We start from the raw sequence: 21,065 nt of genomic DNA, 5'->3' as shown, positions 1-21,065 counted from the left end.
TGGGCAACTTTCACACTGGCGTTTTGGCTTTCCGTTTGCGAGATCCGTTTAGGGCTCTCACAAGCGGTCCAAAATGGATCAGAATGCATTCTGAATGGAAAAGGATCCGCTCAGAATGCATCAGTTTGCCTCCGATCAGTCGCCATTCAGCGTTTTGGTGTCCGTCTGATGAAACTGAGCCAAACGGATCCGTTCCGACACACAATGTAAGTCAATGGGGATGGATCCGTTTTCACTGACACAATCTGGCACAATAGAAAACAGATCCGTCCTCCATTGACTTTCAATGGTGTTCAAGACGGAGCCGTCTTGGCTATGTTAAAGATAATACAACCGGATCTGTTCTGAACGGATGCAGACGTTTGTATTATCTGAACGGATCTGTCTGTGCAGATCCATGACGGATCCACACTAAACGCGAGTGTGAAAGTAGCCTTATATGGCATGAAACCGCTGATGCCGGTGATGGGCTGTAGTGGTCAAGTGCCGTCTATCTCTCAACTTCACAGCTGCAGCCTTCTTGTGTGTGCTGTGCTCTCCTTCACTTCAGGGCCCCAGTTCTAGAGATAGGTGTGATATCTGAGAAGGGCCTACCCCTCTAAGGGCTCATTCACACGACCGTATCCGTTTTTGCAGACCGGAAATTGTGGATCCGCAATACACGGATACCAGTCGTGTGCCTTCCGCGTTTTGCGGAACAGAACGTCCTCCTCCTTAATAGAAATGCCTATTCTTGTCCTCAAATACGGGCAAGAATAGGACATGTTCTATTTTATTTTATTTTTTTGCAGCACCACAGAATGAACATGAACATGTGGATGTGGACAGCACATTTTGCCAAAATGAACGGGTCCACATCCGATCCGCAAAATTGTGAAACTGATGCGGACAGAAATATACGATTGCATAAATGGGCCTGAAGTACTAGGAATAAAATATCTAGTGGATATTATTGAGCCAGGGTTTGCAGGATAAAGTTCAAGCCTGTCCATGTATTACATTTTTGGCCATTCATTTCCATGGCTGGCATGTAATACCGCAGTCCTCCTGCAACAGTTCCTGCAGGTAAACTTTGTGGCCCCCCACAGCGGGAGGTCAGCAGAGGTCAGACATGCAGTGATCAGCTGGTTGCTGGAAGTGTCACCACAAAATGTAGGGTGGTCTGATAGCAGCATGTTATAGAGCAGGAGGAGCTGGGCAGATTGGTGTTTAGCTTTGTGGGAAAAGATTCAGTGAAACTTGTCATTTATACATTTTTATCTCTGCTTTTTCCACTTCTCGGTACAGGGAGGAGTTATCAGTGACTGACAGCTATCTGTATGAACACTAATGCAGGGCTGTCAGTCCCTGAGGACTCCTCCTCTCTGTACCAATAGCTGTTCACAGGAGGTAGAAAAAGCAGAGATAGAAATGTATAAATTACAGGTTTTACTGAATCTTTTCCCATAAAACTATATATCGATCTGCTCGGCTCCTCCTGCTCTGTAACCTGCTGCTATCAGACTGCACTGCAGTTTGTGGTGACAGGTCCTCTTTAAGTGGGTGATCCCATGATTCATCAAGACAGCCATATATTTTTTTAACCCCTTAAGGACGCAGGGCGTATCGGTACGCCCTATTTCCCGAGTCCTTAAGGACTCAGGGCGTACCGGTACGTCCTAACTTGAAATCGGCATTCCGGCGCCCCAGGGGTTAATCGGAACGGGATTTCGGCTGAAATCATTCAGCCGGCATCCCGTAACAATGCAGGGGGGGGTCATTTGACCCCCCCGCATCGACTATCGCAGAAAACCGCAGGTCAATTCAGACCTGCGGTTTTCTGCGTTTCCGGTCCATTCGGGTGTCCTGTGACCCGATGAACCGGAAAAAGACTGCGATCGGTGGCGTAATTTTACACCACCTATCGCAGTCCGAGGATTTGGAGAGGCGGTGCTGGCCCTGGTGCTGAACGCCGCTGTCCAGGGTGCTGATTGGAGCAGGGGAGAGAGGCGCGAGATTCAAACTTCCTGCGCTCCTCTCTCCCCTCCTCTTCCTGTCCAGCACCCTGACCGTGCAGCACCGTCCAGAACGAGCTCCTGTGTCCCCACAATCGGCATCCATCACCCTCCTGCACCCATCGCCACCCAGGTAGGTTAGGGTCAGTGAGGGAGAGGCACCGTTAGGCAGGGAAAGAAGGGAAAAGTTAGTTAGAAAAAAAAAAAAAAAAAAACTTTTATTTCCAAACTTTCTTTGATCCATCCATCAGACCACAGATCCCCCCCTGCCACTTGCCCCCCACCACCAGCCCCCCACCACCAGCCCCCCCCCCCCCCCTCCCCTGACCACCAGCCCCCTTACCACCACTTTTTTTTTCTGCGTGCGCTGACTGGCCGGCACTTTTTAGCGTCCGTCCAGTGTTAGCGCATCGCCCGCCCCACCACCCCACCGACCGCTGATCAGCGTTGTACCGCTGATCAGCAAGTTTGAACTTTTTTTTTCCTAACACTTGCCTTTTCTTTTTTTGCCTTTTTTAGTACGCGAACACCCGTTGCCCCCACACACACGCACATATAATAAAGGTTTCCACACACGCACACATACACGCACACACACCCATGGCCCGCCGGATGTTCTCGGCCGAGGAGGCATACGCCCAGATTGCCTCCGACTCTGAGAGCCCCAGTGAGGATGAGGATGACCCCACGTTCCTTTTATCATCCGCATCCTCCTCATCATCATCTGATGACGATGAGCCACCAAGGCGGCGGAGACGCCGCCAGGCGGAGCCAGGGGCCCCACATGCTAGGGATCCTGTGGCCCACCCTAGTACGAGCCGCCCTGGGGTTCGTACTGGTTTCCCGGCCCACCAAATAAGTCCACCGGAGCCCCCTGCCGATGAACTTAGCTGGTGTCCCCCAGTGGACTTTGAGCCTGAGATTCCGGATTTTGCTGGCAATCCTGGAATCCAGATTCCCACAGTGGGGTTTACTGAAATAGACTATTTTAGTTTTTTTTTCAGTAACCCACTGGTGAATCTGATGGTGGAGCAGACGAATCTGTACGCCCAACAGTTCGTCGCTCAAAACCCAGGCTCATTTTTGGCTAGACCCGGTGGCTGGACGCCGGTCAGTGCAGCCGAGATGAGGACATTTTGGGGCCTCGTGCTGCATATGGGTCTAGTCCAAAAACCCAGTGTCAGGCAATACTGGAGTGGGGACGTCCTATACCAGACCCCACTGTACAGTATGGTCATGACACGTCCCCGGTTTGAGGCCATCCGGAAATGTCTGCATTATTCCGATAATGCAGCATGTCCCCCCCGAAGTGATCCTGCCTATGACCGGCTGTACAAGATACGGCCGGTCATCGATCACTTTGGGGCCACATTTCAGCAGGCCTACGTACCTGGAAGGGAGGTCGCGGTTGATGAGTCTCTCGTTGCGTTCAAGGGGAGACTCAGTTTCCGACAATATATTCCCACAAAGCGGGCGAGGTATGGCGTGAAGCTATACAAAATTTGTGAGAGTACCTCAGGGTACACTTACAAATTTCGTGTGTACGAGGGGCGAGATTCCCGTATTGAACCCCCAGAATGTCCCCCCACTCTGGGTGTTACCGGGAAACTCGTGTGGGACCTTATGTACCCACTGCTGGATAAGGGTTACCACTTGTACGTGGACAACTTTTATACCAGCATTCCCTTGTTCAGGTCCCTTGCCGCCAGATCCACGTTCGCTTGTGGGACCGTGCGGAAAAATCAACGCGGCCTCCCTGCCTACCCCCTCCAGGTACCTATCCCCAGGGGTGAGACCCGTGCACTTACCAGTGGAAACCTGTTGCTGGTCAGGTATAAGGACAAGAGGGATGTCCTTATGCTGTCCACAATCCACGGTAACGGCATCACCCCAGTCCCTGTGCGAGGTACCGCGGCAACGGTCCTCAAGCCCGATTGTATCGTCGCCTACAATCGGTATATGGGAAGAGTTGATCTCTCGGATCAAGTCCTCAAGCCATATAACGCCATGCGCAAAACCCGGGCATGGTACAAAAAAGTTGCGGTCTACTTGGTGCAGGTTGCCATGTACAACTCTTTTGTACTATCCCGAAGCGCTGGCAGCACAGGGACATTCCTCCAATTCTATGAGGCAGTCCTCAAGGACCTGATCTTTTCGGACCGGGAAAGAGCAGGCCGGAGTACCTCGGGAATTGGAGGCGCCCGGATCGTCCCTGGCCAACACTTTCCAGGTGTGGTCCCCCATACTGGAAAGAAGGGACGAACCCAAAAAAAGTGCAGAGTGTGTCGCAGGAGGGGGATACGGAAGGACACCACCACTCAGTGCGACACTTGCCCCGATCATCCGGGCCTCTGCATTATCGATTGCTTCAGGGAGTATCACACTTCCATGGAGTACTAAATTTTTATAATCCCCAACAGTCCACTAGAGAACATAAAAAAATATGGCTCTCAGACTTTGGAGACACGGAAACATTTTTTTTTTCCCAAAAAATATTAGTTTTAGTGCAGGCATCCTCAAACTGCGGCCCTCCAGATGTTGTAAAACTATAACTCCCAGCATGCCCAGACAACCTACAGCCATCAGCAGGGCATGGTGGGAATTGTAGTTTTACAACATCTGGAGGGCCGCAGTTTTTAGGATGCCTGCTTAGTGTCTCCAAAGTCTGAGAGCCATACATATTGGGCATCGTCGCGTGCGTAAAAGTCGTCGCTATAAAAATAACTTTTGCCCAAACGCCTCGGATGAACGGTGTTAAAAATATAAAATAAAAACGGTGCCAAAACACTCATTTTTGGGCAAAATTTCCATTTGAATCCTTTTTGCCGGTAATAAAGCAAGGGTTAACCGCCAAACAAAACTCAATATTTATGGCCCTGATTCTGTAGTTTGCAGAAACACCCCATATGTGGTCGTAAATGGCTATATAGCCGCACGGCAGGGCATAGAACGAAGGGAACTCCATATGGTTTCTAGAAGGCAGATTTTGATGGACAGTTTTTTTTTTGACACCATGTCCCATTAGAAGCCCCCCCTGATGTAGCCTAGACTAGAAACTCCAAAAAAGTGACCCCATCTAAGAAACTACACCCCTCAAGGTATTCAAAAGTTACTTTACAAACTATGTTAACCCTTTAGGTGTTCCACAAAACTAAATAGCGAATGTAGAAACAATTTTAGATTTTTTTTTTTGTTACATTGCCTCAAAAAAGAGTAATATAGAGCAACCAAAAATCATATTTACCCCTAAAATAGTCCCAAAACAACAACCACCTTATCCCGTAGTTTCCTAGATGGGGTCACTTTTGTGGAGTTTCTACTCTAGGGGTGCATCAGGGGGCTTGAAAAGGTACATGGTGTAAATAAACCAGTCCAGCAAAATCTGCCTTCCAAAAACCATATGACGTTCCCCTTCTTCTATGTCCTGCCGTTTAGCCAAATAGTAGTTTACGACCACATATGGGGTGTTTCTGCAAACTACAGAATCGGGGCAACCCATTTTGAGTTTTGTTTGGCAGTTAACCCTTGTTTTACTCCTGGAAAAAATTGATTATTTTGGAAAATTTTCCAAAAAATAGAAATTTCAAAATTGTTTCTCCATCTGCCATCAACTCTTGTGGAACACCTAAAGGGTTAACAAAGTTTGTAAACCCAGTTTTGAATACCTTGAGGGGTGTACTTTCTTAGATGGAGTCACTTTTTTGAAATTTCTATTCTAGGGGTGCAACAGGGGGCTTCAAATGGGACATGGTATAAACAAAACCAGTCCTGCAAAATCTGCCTTCCAAAACCCATATGGTGTTCCCCTCCTTCTATGTGCTCCCGTTCGGCCAAACAGTAGTTTACGACCACATATGGGGTGTTTCTGCAAACTACAGAATCGGGGCAACCCATTTTGAGTTTTGTTTGGCAGTTAACCCTTGTTTTACTCCTGGAAAAAATTGATTATATTGGAAAATTTTCCAAAAAATAGAAATTTCAAAATTGTTTCTCCATCTGCCATCAACTCTTGTGGAACACCTAAAGGGTTAACAAAGTTTGTAAACCCAGTTTTGAATACCTTGAGGGGTGTACTTTCTTAGATGGAGTCACTTTTTTGAAATTTCTATTCTAGGGGTGCAACAGGGGGCTTCAAATGGGACATGGTATAAACAAAACCAGTCCTGCAAAATCTGCCTTCCAAAACCCATATGGTGTTCCCCTCCTTCTATGTGCTCCCGTTCGGCCAAACAGTAGTTTACGACCACATATGGGGTGTTTCTGCAAACTACAGAATCGGGGCAACCCATTTTGAGTTTTGTTTGGCAGTTAACCCTTGTTTTACTCCTGGAAAAAATTGATTATATTGGAAAATTTTCCAAAAAATAGAAATTTCTAAATTGTTTCTCCATCTGCCATCAACTCTTGTGGAACACCTAAAGGGTTAACAAAGTTTGTAAACCCAGTTTTGAATACCTTGAGGGGTGTACTTTCTTAGATGGAGTCACTTTTTTGAAATTTCTATTCTAGGGGTGCAACAGGGGGCTTCAAATGGGACATGGTATAAACAAAACCAGTCCTGCAAAATCTGCCTTCCAAAACCCATATGGTGTTCCCCTCCTTCTATGTGCTCCCGTTCGGCCAAACAGTAGTTTACGACCACATATGGGGTGTTTCTGCAAACTACAGAATCGGGGCAACCCATTTTGAGTTTTGTTAGGCAGTTAACCCTTGTTTTACTACTGGAAAAAATTGATTATATTGGAAAATTTTCCAAAAAATATAAATTTCAAAATTGTTTCTCCATCTGCCATTAACTCTTGTGGAAGACCTAAAGGGTTAATAAAGTTTGAAAAAACAGTTTTGAATACCTTGAGGGGTGTAGTTTCTAGAATGGGGTCATTTTTGGGAGGTTTCTATTATCTAAGCCTCACAATATGACTTCAAACCTGAACTGGTCCATAAAAAGTGGGATTTTGAAGATTTCAGAAAATTTCAAAATTTGCTTCTAAACTTCTAAGCCTTGTAACATCCCCAAAAAATAAAATATCATTCCCAAAATGCTACAAACATGAAGTAGACATATGGGGAATGTAAAATCATCACAATTTTTGGGGGTATTACTATGTATTACAGAAGTAGAGAAACTGAAAGTTTGAAATTTGCTAATTTTTCAAAATTTTTGGTAAAAATTGTATTTTTTTTATGCAAAAAAATTAACTTTTTTGACCCAATTTTAGCAGTGTCATGAAGTACAATATGTGACGAAAAAACAATCTCAGAACGGCCTGGGTAAGTCAAAGCGTTTTAAAGTTATCAGCACTTAAAGTGACAGTGGTCAGATTTGCAAAAAATGGCCAAGTCCTTAAGGTGAAATAGGGCCGAGTCCTTAAGGGGTTAAATGATCAGTTTTTGATGTTCTTTGCTCAAAGTATTCAGTGACCTGATGTCTGTGGGTAGGTTGACAGTACAGTCCTTTCTGTGCCTATGCAGGCAATATGAGGAGATCCATTACTTTGCTGAACATTGTGCGTCCCGTCTCTGCTCTCTCAGCTATAAGCCTTCCTTATCCTTCCAGGTTCTCCACTGTGGTTCTGGGGCTGGTCAGCTTGAAGAATGTGGCCGTCTCCTTTGCAGAAACTGTTAAAAGCTCTGCCCCCATATTTACAGTCATCATGTCGAGACTCATTCTAGGGGAGTATACTGGTGAGTATTTACTGTCTTGCCATCAGCCTCGTCTTGTGGTTTATTCCAGTGTCCTGCCCTTTAACACCTTTTTGGATTATGACTTATTGTATGTATGCTGTATGTATTTTATAGTAACTGCTGTCTGCAGGTGTGATGTAAGTCACAAAGTATGTAAAGCCTGGACAGATCTTTGCCAGCTTTAGTTGCCAGTAATGCGGACCTATAGGGCCTAGTCCACTCTGCAGCAGAGGATGTGTGAGCCGGGCTTACATGTCACTTAAGGTTTCCGTTGTAATTACTACAGCAGTGCCCCTCTAATAGTAATACATTAGCCTTGTAGTCATAGTAGTCTTTGCAACATGCCCATTAGTCCCAGCTGTCTGACAGCCCACCCTAGTATTCTCAGCAAGCATCCTTCAGCCCCCCTCTTTTCAGTAGTGACAGAAACCCCATCCAAATATCAGGACTGATCAGTCAACACTCTTACAAGTGATGCAACTAGAATTGACAGGGCCCCACAGCAACCCCCTCCTCATGTGCAACCCCCACTCCTGTGTCTAGTCAAGATCACTCTCTCAGACCAGCCCCGGCAGCCGCTCTGTCCGTTTCCTGCCCGTATATACTGTATGTCATGTCACTGTATAATACTGTTGAGAGGGCCCTGACAATAAAATGGTAAAGTCCTTCTCCTGGACGGGCCCCTTCTGAGTTCGGGCCCTGTGGCAGCCAGTCCCTCAGTGTGCTCACCTCCAGCACCCCTTCTGCTGCCAAGTAGCTACACACAGCAGCTCAAGCCGCCAGACCCCCACCTGTCAGACACTGGTGACATATCCTAATGATAAGCCACCAGTGTCTGTCCCCAGACACACTCTTTGGGTAGCTTCTCACAGAGATTATTGGAGGCATATTTTCCTGAAGGTTTTTCAGCCAAAGCCAGAAGTGGATATAAAAGTCTTCAGAAATATAAAGGAAAGACTTATCTCCTTCCTGGTGGATCCACATCTGGCTATGGAAAATCTGCTTCATAATGTATGGAGTGTAAGGGAGCCCAGTACAGAGGACCACTGGGGTGATCCTCACAGGACATTACCCACAAAAGTGTAAGGTGCAATCTGTAACATAGGTAGGTTTTCTCTCTTATATAATTGTGCATACAGGGTATATACAGGTGAAACTCGAAAAATTAGAATATTGTGCAAAAGTCCATTTATTTCAGTAATGCAGCTTAAAATTAGAATTTTGTGAAAAGGTTCAATATTCTAGGCTCAAAGTGTCACACTGCAGTCAGCTAATTAATCCACAGTAATATGAACAAAGGATCCCAGCAGTCGCGTCTTTGTGAATCAAATGTCTTTTATTCCATAGACCAGGACCAGGTTTCGGCAATGTGCCTTCATCAACAGGTAATCCAAATACAAACTTAACAGACTATATATGCTCTACAGTCACCGCCCACAGGAGCAAAAGTCCATCCCATAAAGGGAATGGCCAGAAAGTAACAGGTGTAATCAATTTAATAATAGACAAACCAAAGCAGAGAAAAAAGCATCTAGATAGATATTTCATCTTACATTTGTAGATAATACTCTTGTATAACTTTCAAATTTTCAATACCTGAGAAATAAACAGCAAAATATTATAAATATATAACAAAATTATTATATTACAGATACATAACCTCATATTCCCTATTGAGGCCTCTAGGGTGCAATGTGTCCAATGTATGGATCCAAAAGGCTTCCCTCCGTAGCAACATCTTATTAATGTCACCCCCCCTCCTCAGGTGATTAGACCACGGAGGGGGGGGTGACATTAATAAGATGTTGCTACGGAGGGAAGCCTTTTGGATCCATACATTGGACACATTGCACCCTAGAGGCCTCAATAGGGAATATGAGGTTATGTATCTGTAATATAATAATTTTGTTATATATTTATAATATTTTGCTGTTTATTTCTCAGGTATTGAAAATTTGAAAGTTATACAAGAGTATTATCTACAAATGTAAGATGAAATATCTATCTAGATGCTTTTTTCTCTGCTTTGGTTTGTCTATTATTAAATTGATTACACCTGTTACTTTCTGGCCATTCCCTTTATGGGATGGACTTTTGCTCCTGTGGGCGGTGACTGTAGAGCATATATAGTCTGTTAAGTTTGTATTTGGATTACCTGTTGATGAAGGCACATTGCCGAAACCTGGTCCTGGTCTATGGAATAAAAGACATTTGATTCACAAAGACGCGACTGCTGGGATCCTTTGTTCATATTACTGTGGATTGACGTCCTCTCCCGTGCAGCGTGCATTTGAGTGAGTGCTGGTTTCCCCACATCTAAAGCTAATTAATCCATACCCCCTGAGCAAAGGGGACCTCAAAATTGTGACTTTGGGGTTTCATAAGCTATAAGCCATAATCATACAAATTATAACAAATAAAGGCTTGAAATATCTCGCTTTGCATGTAATGAGTCTATCTCATATGTTAGTTTCACCTTTTAAGTTGCATTACTGAAATAAATGAACTGTGCACGATATTCTGATTTTTTTCGAGTTTCACCTGTATGTATTTGTAGATTACTTAAAACATATTATACTGTTCTATGGCTTGTGTAAGACATTTCTGAGGACTTTGGTCTCCAATAACTTCTCTCTTTTAGGAATGATGGTGAATCTGTCCCTCCTACCAGTCATGGCAGGGCTCGCCCTCTGTACTGCAACTGAACTCAGTTTCAATCTGCTTGGCTTCTTTGCCGCATTATCCACAAATATCATGGACTGGTAAGATGATGTCCTTTTGCTAGTCAGGCTGGGGCTAATTTGCACATTGCCACTTCTGTTGCTTGAGGTCCTCTGGTCCATATCACTGTGTGAGTTGCCTCCTATGGCATTGCATAGCCACACAGCATTAACAGCAGGCGACCTTGTGCTTTAGTTATAGGAAGCGATGGGAAGGCTGCATCACCATTACGTCGTGTCGCACACATTCTCCTTTTCCATCCATTTCCACTAGATCTCACTATAAGTTATGAAAATATCTTAGTGTAGTGTCCTAAGAAAAGTTCTGTTTTATTCAATTTGTGCCTCGTTTCTTTGATTTCTTAAAACACTGTAGACTTGTGAAGTTACAAGTAAGACCGTCACAAAGTGTCACAGTAGTGTGTGCCGTTTCATCAGGTTTTGTAGCTACATTTTGAGACTGTTGCCGTCAACTGTAAGTTCCTCATGGCACAGTCAATGCATGCGTCAGCAGTACGTCATTCTGGATGTCAGATCATTAGCTATGATGTTGTGCTGCCTTGTTAAAGGGGTTATCCTAAGGTTAATGCAAACAATTTAAATCAGACATCATATAGTAGAACTAGCCTTGTGCCTCACATGGATCCAGAGATCTCCCCATTCATTTCTCTGCTAGATTTATATCAAGCTGACAGCTCAAGGGGAGGGTCTTTTCTGCTGCAGCTCTGGGGGTGTGTCCATTTTGCTATCACAGCTCAGGATTCGGAGGCAGTTGAAGAATCAAACTGAGCATGTGCGGCCTTCTCAGTGAGCAGGACAAAGAAATAAGAAACAGAACAAAGAGCAGGTGGCGCTATACAGATACATTTTATTGAATAACTCACTGGCTATACAAAATGTTTAAAGGGTTTCTGTTACCAGATTTAAGCCTTTAAGCTAGCTGACATTAGCGATGTGCTATGGTCAGCTAAACCTAACTAGCCTATTCCTACTTTTATCTATGCCCCCGTTACGCCAGAAATCTAACTTTTATAATATGCTAATTAGCCTCTAGGAGCGTTGTTCCTGCTCCTAGAGGCTCCGTTCTCCCACCTTTGTCGCCTCCCTCCAAGTCCTGATTGACAGGGCCGGGCAGCGCTCGCATCTGTCTGCCAGTCCTGTGCATCGGTGAAATCTTGCGCTGTTCAGCATTTGGCCCAGGCTCGGTGGAGGAAGCTGGCAGCCTGTGAGCGCCTGTGCCGAATGCTGAACGGCGCGAGATTTCACCAGAGCACAGGGCTGCCGGACAGATGCGATGGCTGCTCTTACGGACAGGCAGCCATGCCGGGTAAGTGCAGCATTGGCTATTTCGCCCCCCCCCCCCCTCCCCCGCAGCTCTGTGTGCTGCGATTGGCCGATCAGTTATGACTGCACATTGCAGCGCCGGAAACACATGTAAGCTGCACAGGAAAGGGCAGAACCTCCCTGCATTCAGCCATTCTAGCCGGTGACGGCATGCTGAGAGGTTCTGTGCTTCTCGGTGCACGATCTGCTGGGGTTTGTGGTTCTACCACAGCTTTCACTGCCTTTTCTGCTCCTGTATAGAAGAACAACTTCTGGTATATCTGCTGCAGTGATTTTATTTTATTTTATATATTTTTTTTTCTGCAGCAGAAGTTCCAGATCCCTAATCCCCCACCCCTCCCGTCCGATTTTGCCTGCGGCGAATTTTGAGATTTTTTTAGTCACTTTTATAAAAAACATTTCCTGCTCTGCACCACTTTTTCTGTGTGTGAGCTGTGAATGGCAAGTGCTGATCAGTCCATAGTTCACTTTTCATCGGTCCCTTTTTCTTTTTTTTCTCTTTTAGAACTAATAGTTAGAATATATATATATATATATACACATACACATACACACACACACACACACACACACACACACGCGCGAAAGTTTGGGCAACCTTGTTAATCGTCATGATTTTCCTGTATAAATCGTTGGTTGTTACGATAAAAAATGTCAGTTAAATATATCATATAGGAGACACACACAGTGATATTTGAGAAGTGAAATGAAGTTTATTGGATTTACAGAAAGTGTGCTATAATTGTTTAAACAAAATTAGGCAGGTGCATAAATTTGGGCACTGTTGTCATTTTATTGATTCCAAAACCTTTAGAACTAATTATTGGAACTCAAATTGGCTTGGTAAGCTCAGTGACCCCTGACCTACATACACAGGTGAATCCAATTATGAGAAAGAGTATTTAAGGGGGTCAATTGTAAGTTTCCCTCCTCTTTTTTTATTTTCTCTGAAGAGTAGCAACATGGGGGTCTCAAAACAACTCTCAAATGACCTGAAGACAAAGATTGTTCACCATCATGGTTTAGGGGAAGGATACAGAAAGCTGTCTCAGAGATTTCAGCAGTCTGTTTCCACAGTTAGGAACATATTGAGGAAATGGAAGACCACAGGCTCAGTTCAAGTTAAGGCTCGAAGTGGCAGAAAAATCTCGGATAGACAGAAGCGACGAATGGTGAGAACAGTCAGAGTCAAACCACAGACCAGCACCAAAGACCTACAACATCATCTTGCTGCAGTCACTGTGCATCGTTCAACCATTCGGCGCACTTTGCACAAGGAGATGCTGTGATGCAGAGGAAGCCTTTTCTCCACCCACAGCACAAAAAGTGCCGCTTGAGGTGGGCTAAAGCACATTTGGACAGGCCAGCTTCATTTTGGAATAAGGTGCTGTGGACTGATGAAACTAAAATTTAGTTATTTGGCCATAACAAGGGGCGTTATGCATGGAGGAAAAAGAACACAGCATTCCAAGAAAAACACCTGCTACCTACAGTAAAATATGGTGGTGGTTCCATCATGCTGTGGGGCTGTGTTGCCAGTGCAGGGACTGGGAATCTTGTCAAAGTTGAGGGACGCATGGATTCCACTCAGTATCAGCAGATTCTGGAGACCAATGTCCAGGAATCAGTGACAAAGCTGAAGCTGCGCCGGGGCTGGATCTTTCAACAAGACAATGACCCTAAACACTGCTCAAAATCCACTAAGGCATTTATGCAGAGGAACAAGTACAACGTTCTGGAATGGCCATCTCAGTCCCCAGACCTGAATATAATTGAAAATCTGTGGTGTGACTTAAAGAGAGCTGTCCATGCTCGGAAGCCATCAAACCTGAATGAACTAAAGATGTTTTGTAAAGAGGAATGGTCCAAAATACCTTCAACCAGAATCCAGACTCTCATTGGAACCTACAGGAAGCGTTTAGAGGCTGTAATTTCTGCAAAAGGAGGATCTACTAAATATTGATTTCATTTCTATTTTGTGGTGCCCAAATTTATGCACCTGCCTAATTTTGTTTAAACAATTATAGCACACTTTCTGTAAATCCAATAAACTTCATTTCACTTCTCAAATATCACTGTGTGTGTCTCCTATATGATATATTTAACTGACTTTTTTTATCGTAACAACCAACGATTTATACAGGAAAATCATGACTATTAACAAGGTTGCCCAAACTTTCGCATCCCACTGTATATATAATGTGTGTTAATTTTTTGCTAGTGTTCTTTTTTTGTATCGGCAGTACATTTTTATACTGCAGTGTCTGCACGAAAGCACCAAACGTCAGCTTGTATGTGTTCTGCAGCCCTGAGCACCAATAAGTACCATTTTTATTTAATTTTTTTTACTGGTCGCTTTTGTGATAAGTTTTTGGGTTTTTTTGTGTAAAAAGTACTTTTAGTGTTAGATATCATTTTTAGTTAGGCAGTGTTAGTGTAGCTTTTTGCACACACATAATGTGTGTGTGTGCGTCCTGCACCTGCTGAGCACTGATCAGAAACATCCATTTTTCAGACCGGTCTGGTCAGTTTACTGTGCACATTTTTATTTTATTTTTTTCGTGTAGTTGTGTCCTCGATTCTGGGTAATAGACAAGTCGTAAAAATCCACGGCACTTCTTAAAAGTGAAAAATTTGCTATTTATTCACACGTCATAGTGTGAATAAATAGCACATTTTTCACTTTTAAGGAGTGCCGTGGATTTTTGAGATCTAAAAATATGGCAGCACAAACCAAAAAAAAGGGAAGTGGGTGCTAGCTCAAAAGGGAAAAGCTTACCCAAAATGTATAATGGAAAAATAGAGCAGCACTCCTCCAAAGTTGCGGTAAAAAAGTTATATTTTTATTCACCCATTGGTGACGCAACGTTTCGGCTCCAACATGAAGCCGTTCTCAAGCAATGTGAACATATATATGGTGAAAGGAAGTGACATCACATCAAAAGTGTTTACAGAATAAACCAGCCATTAACTCATGCTGGCATGTGTAGCAATAAATACATAAAAATATTAGTTTATCAAAAGAGCATGTGTAATAAATTCATAATACCATATAAAAAGAACAATGTGGTAAATATCAATGCATAATTAGTACAGAATCCATGTGCATATAAAGTGTTAATAAAATACTCCCGTCATTAAATGGTTAAAAACTGTTAGGCCTCTTTCACACGGGCGTGTCCGGATGCGTCCCGGTGCATTGCGGCAAACCCGCGCGAGTAGGAACGCAATTGCAGTCAGTTTTGACTGCGATTGCGTTCCGATGTTCAGTTTTTATCGCTCGGGAGCAATGTGTTTTGCATGCGCGTGATAAAAAACAGACTGTGGTACCCAGACCCGAACTTCTTTACAGAAGTTCAGGTTTGGGTTAGTTGTAGTGTAGATTGTATTTCCCCTTATAACATGGTTATAAGGGAAAATAATAGGATTCTAAATACAGAATGCATAGTACAATAGGGCTGGAGGGGTTAAAAATAAAAATAAAATTAACGCACCTTAATCCACTTGTTCGCGCAGCCGGCATCTCTTCTGTCTTCATCTGTGAGCAATAGGACCTTTGATGGCATCACTGTGTTCATCACATGGTCCATCACCATGGTGATGGATCATGTGATGAGCGTAGTAACGTCATCAAAGGTCCTATTGCTCACAGATGAAGACAGAAGAGATGCCGGCTGCGCGAACAAGTGGATTAAGGTGCGTTAATTTTATTTTTATTTTTAACCCCTCCAGCCCTATTGTACTATGCATTCTGTATTTAGAATCCTATTATTTTCCCTTCTAACCATGTTATAAGGGGAAATAATAATGATAGAGTCCCCATGCCGATCGTCACCTAGCAACCGTGCGTGAAAATCGCACCGCATCCGCACATGCTTGTGGTTTTCACACAACCCCATTCATTTCTATGGGGCCGGCGTTACGTGAAAAACGCACAGAGGAGCATGCTGCGATTTTCACGCAACGCACAAGTGATGCGTGAAAATCGCTGCTCGTGTGCACAGCCCCATAGAAATGAATGGGTCGGTATTCAGTGCGGGTGCAATGCGTTCACTCACGCATCGCATCCCAGTGGAATACTCACCCGTGTGAATTCAATTCATTTGTGTGTGGAAAAAAACGGAACACATGGGGGGCAATAGGGTTTCATTATTAAAGAAAAAAAGAAATATGGTGAATATATACCCTTAATTCTTTAACTGTATGTTCAAGGTTAGGCCCGTCCTTGACCACTTTAACACCAAGTTTGCTGAGGTGTACACCTCTGATAAAAATGTCAGTGTAGATGAGTCCCTATTACTGTTCAAAGGGAGGATTAGATTCCGCCAGTACCTGCCTAGCAAACGGGCAAGGTATGGCATAAAGATATACAAACTTTGTGAGAGTAGCTCCGGGTATACCCACAAGTTACGCGTTTATGAAGGAAAAGATTCCCGGATAGAACCCCCAAAATGCCCCCCCATCCTAGGAGTTTGTGGAAAGATTGTGTGGGACTTACTGCACCCACTGGAGGATAAGGGTTACCACCTCTATGTGGATAACTATTATACCACATACCCCTATTCATGTCTCTAACTGCCAGAAGTACTGTGGCTTGCAGCACGGTGCGCAAAAATGAGAGAGGGCTCCCTAGATCCCTGGTAGGGCAAACACTGAGAATGGGTGAAAGCAGGGCTCTCCTCCATGAGAACATGCTGGCAGTTAAGTACAAGAGGGACGTCCTTTTACTGACCACCATTTACACAAATACCAGCTCCCCTGCTCCTGTACGAGGTACCACAACCACTGTCCCCAAACCATTTTGTATCCTGGACTACAACAGGCACATGGGAGGGGTGGATCTTTCAGATCAAGTTCTATATCCCTACAAGTGCCACACGAAAAACAAAAGTGTGGTACAAAAAGCTGGCCGTACACATTGTACAGATGGCAATGTGCAATGCGTACGTGCTATTTCATTCTGCAGGCCACAGAGGAACTTTCCTCCAGTTCCAAGAGGTGGTTATCAAGGCCCTCATTCTTCAAAGCCAAGCCGGGGAGGGTCCCAGTACTTCAGGAAGTCATGGTGCCCGTGTTGTACCAGGGCACCATTTTCCAGGTCAAGTCCCCCAGACAGCAAGGAAGGGAAGGACACAAAAACGATGCAGGGTTTGTTCCAAAAGGGGAATAAGGAAAGACACCATTTACTACTGCGAAACCTTCCCTGAAAAACCTGGCCTGTGCATGCAGGAGTGCTTCAGAATCTAGCACTCATCCATGGAGTATTAATTTCATCCTTGATGTACCCTGTAGTTTTACCACCTTATATCTCTGATTTAGTCCGCATAGCTTACAGATCCACTTTTCACCAACCACTACATATTCATTTCTATGAAACACCTGTTAGGTCAAAAGTGCCCTTTCCACCACTTAAAATGTTAGTACGGGGGTGCTCTTTCCGAAATGGGATCACTTCTTGGGGTTTTTCATTTCTGGGGACCTCAGGAAAATTTTTAAATGCAACATGGCAACTAAAATCCATGTCTCCCAATTCAGGCCTGTAAAAAACATGTTTTGCCCTTTGTCTCTAAAGGCCTGCTGTGCACCAAAACAGCAGGCTACGAGCACATATGGGGTGTTCGCAAAATGGGGAACATATACTGGGGTGCATTTTCTCCTTTAACCCCTTGTGAAAGTAAAAAATTGGGGTCTGCTAGTAATTTTTACAAATGCTTCTCAAGAAATTCTGCCTTCTGTGAGACACCTTAACTTCCACCACTTAAAATGTTCATACGGGGGTGCTCTATCCGAAATGGGGTCACTTCTTGGGGTTTTTCATTTCTGGGAACCTCAGGAATTTATTTAATGCATGTATGCCAATTCAGGTCAGCAAAATCCATATTTAGGGTACTTTCACACTTGAGTGGTGTGATTCCGGCGGCAAAATGACTGAACTGAAGACATCCTGATGCATCCTGAACGGATTACTCTCCAGGCATATCCCCATGCATTCTGAATGATCAGTTATTTTCCGGTATAGAGCCCCTGTGACGGAACTCTATGCCGGAAAAGAAAAACGCTAGTGTGAAAGTACCCTAAGCTGTTTGACTCTGAAGCCTGCTGTGCGCCCATACATCATTTTTTGAGCACATATGGGGTGTTGGCGTATTCAAGGGAAAATGGGGAACAAAATGTGGGGTGCATTTTGTCCTGTTGTGAAAGTGAAAAATGTGGATGTAAAGCAACTTTTTCTGGAAAAAATTGTCATTTTTCATTTTCACAGCTAAGCGTTTCCGAATTCTGTGAAACGCCTGATGGGTCAAAGTGCTCACTACACACCTTGAAATATTCCTTGAGGGGTGTAGTTTCCGGACTGGGGTCACTTTTTGGGGGTTTCCACTCTAGGGTCACCTCAGAGTGTTCTCAATTGCAAGATGGCACCTGTCAATTATTCCGTTGAAATCTGCCTTCCAGAAGCCATTTGGTGCTCCTTTCCTTGTGACCCCTGTGGTACGCCCATATAGCAGTATACAAGCACATATGGGGTATTACTGTAATCAGGAGAAAATGGGCAATAAATTATGGGGTGCATTTTCTCCATTCCCCCTTGTGAAAGTGAAAAATTTGGGCCTAAAGTAAATTTTTCTGGAAAAAAATTACATTTTTCATTTTCACAGCCAATTCCATGAATCACCTTGCAGGACAAAGTTCTCACTACACATCTTGAAATGTTCCTTGAGGGTTGTAGTTTCCAGAATAGGGTCACTTTTGGGCGGTTTTCACTCTAGGGGTACTTCAGGTTGTCTTCATATGCGACATAGCTCCCAAAAGCCAATCCTGCAAAATCTGTGCTCCAAAAGCCCTATGGCGCTACTTCCCTTTTGAACCCTGACATGCATCCATACATAATTTTTTTTAGCACATATTGGGTGTTGGCGTATTCGGGGGGAAATGGGGAACAAAATTTGGGGTGCATTTTGTCCTGTTACCCCTTGCAAAAGTGTAAAATGTGGGTGTAAAGCAACTTTTTCTGGAAAAAATTGTCATTTTTCATTTTCACAGCCAAGCGTTTCCTAATTCTGTGAAACACCTGATGGGTCAAAGTGCTCACTACACACCTTGAAATATGCCTTGAGGGGTGTAGTTCCTGAAATGGGGTCACTTTTTGGGGGCTTCCACTGTAGGGGCACCTTAGGGTTTCTTCACATGCGACATAGCTCCCAATTACCATTCCAGCTAAATCCGCTCTCCTAACGCTATATGGTGCTCCTTCCACTCTGAAGCCTGCTGTGCGCCCATACATCAGTTTTTGAGCACACATGTGGTGTTTCTGTAAACTCCATATTCTGGGTAATAGATTTTGAGCTTTGTTTGGCTGTTAACCCTTGATGTGTTGCAGAAAAAAATAGCTTAAAATTTAAAGGGCTTCTGTCACCCCACTAAACAGTTTTTTTTTTTTTGTTACTTATCCCTATACTGCGATTTATGCATACATACTGTAATTAATCATTTTGGTTCAGCAGATTGTTAAAAATGTACTTTTAAAATATGCAAATTACCTTGCTACCAGCAAGTAGGGCGGCTACTTGCTGGTAGCAGCCGCATCCTCCTATCCTAAAGACGCCCCCTCTGCATGTTGATTGACAGGGCCAGCGGACGGGATCTCTCTCTCTGCTGGCCCTGTTTGCATTCAAAATCTGGCGCCTGCCCCGTAGTTGTCTTCAGTCGGCGCAGGCGCACGCGCACTGAGAGGCGGACGCTCGCTCGGCCGCTCCATCCTAAATACACCTGCGCCGATGACGTCACATCTACACCAGGCGCATTGAGAAGGGGGACGCTCGCTCGGCGCTCCTTCCTCAATGCGCCTGCTACCAGCAGGAGGAGGATGCGGCTGCTACCAGCAAGTAGCCGCCCTACTTGCTGGTAGCAAGGTAATTTGCATATTTTAAAAGTATGTTTTTAACATAATCTGCTGAACCAAAATGATTAATTACAGTATGTATGCATAAATCGCAGTATAGGGATTAAAAGTAACAAAAAAAAAAAAAAAAACACTTTAGTGGGGTGAAAGAAGCCATTTAAAATCTGCAAAAAAAGTGAAATTTTGAAATTTCATTCCCATTTTCATTTAATTCTTGTGGGGCACCTAAAGTGTTAACAAAGTTTGTAAAATCCGTTTTGAATACCTTGAGGAGTGTAGTTTCTAAAATGGGGTAATTTATAGGTGGTTTCTAATATGTAAGCCCCAGAAAGTGGTCCTGAGAAAATTGGGGTTTGAAAATGTTCTTAAAAATTTTAAGATTTGCTTCTAAGCCTTGTAACGTCCCCAAAAAATAAAATGTCATTTTCAAAATGATCCAAACATGAAGTAGACATATGGGGAATGTAAAGTAATAACTATTTTTGGAGGTATTACTATCTATTATAAAAGTAGAACAATCGAAATTTGATAATTTTCCATATTTTTTTTTTTTTATTTAGTATTTTTTTTATAAATAAAAATGAAATTTTTTTACTCCAATTCACCACTGTCATAAAGTACAATATGTGACGAGAAAATAATCTCAGAATGGCCTGGATAAGTAAGTGTTTTAAAGTTATCAACACACAAAGTGACACATGTCAGATTTGCTAAAAATCGCCTGGTCCTTAAGGTTAAAAATGGCAGGGTCCTGAAGGGGTTAAATCTTCATCTGCCACTACCCATATGCTTTGTTAGAAGCTGTGGCAGTTACAGGGAGAAAGCTGCAGCAGAAAGGACACTTCCACTGAGATGCCAGGCTGAAGACACTCTAGCAGAGCAAGGAGTGTGGAGCTCTCTGGACCCATATGTAGTACACGGCTGGTTATAGGTTTGTTCATATAGTGCATGACAATGCCTTCTGATGTCTGATCTTCATTTTTTAGATCCATCATGGCATAACCTCCCTCTCAACTTCGGATTTTGGCTTTGAAAGGTGCATCAAGAAACCTAAGGCCCGTACCCTAAGGCCCTTTCAGACGAGCGACAGTCTCGCTACAGACTCGCAGCGAGGCACCCAGCCTGAACTCCCAGCACTGCTGGGGTCACATAACATTATATTGATTTATGATTCTATGTAACCCTTACAGTTCTGAAAGTTACATCAAACACATTTCAGAACTGTAAGGGTTATATAGCATCATAAATCAATATAATGCTATGTGACCCCAGCAGTGTCGGGAGGTCAGGCCGGGTGCCAGTCGCTTTTATGAAAGGGGACTAAAAGGCTGAGTTCACACGGGCAAGATTTCTGCGCGGGTGCAATGCGTCAGGTGAACGCATTGCACCCGCACTGAATCCGGACCCATTCACTTCTATGGG

The 21,065-nt window shown here is 43.9% G+C and overlaps 1 protein-coding gene across 4 annotated transcripts in view; it reads left to right on the top strand.

Annotated features, from left to right (window-relative positions):
• LOC120997890 (solute carrier family 35 member E2A-like) overlaps window positions 1-21,065 on the top strand; it is a 116,839-nt gene that overhangs the window by 58,310 nt on the left and 37,464 nt on the right. For all 4 annotated transcript variants that reach the window (XM_040428247.1, XM_040428253.1, XM_040428270.1 and 1 more), the window contains exons 4-5: window positions 7,552-7,679; window positions 10,321-10,441. In XM_040428247.1, the coding sequence (XP_040284181.1) occupies window positions 7,552-7,679; window positions 10,321-10,441 (249 nt within the window). The remainder of the gene's footprint in view (window positions 1-7,551; window positions 7,680-10,320; window positions 10,442-21,065) is intronic.

Source organism: Bufo bufo, chromosome 1 (assembly GCF_905171765.1).
Source record: "Bufo bufo chromosome 1, aBufBuf1.1, whole genome shotgun sequence".
Lineage (NCBI taxonomy): Eukaryota > Metazoa > Chordata > Amphibia > Anura > Bufonidae > Bufo > Bufo bufo.
The sequence above is the reverse complement of the archived record's forward strand: the minus strand, read 5'-3'. Positions and strand labels throughout refer to the sequence as shown.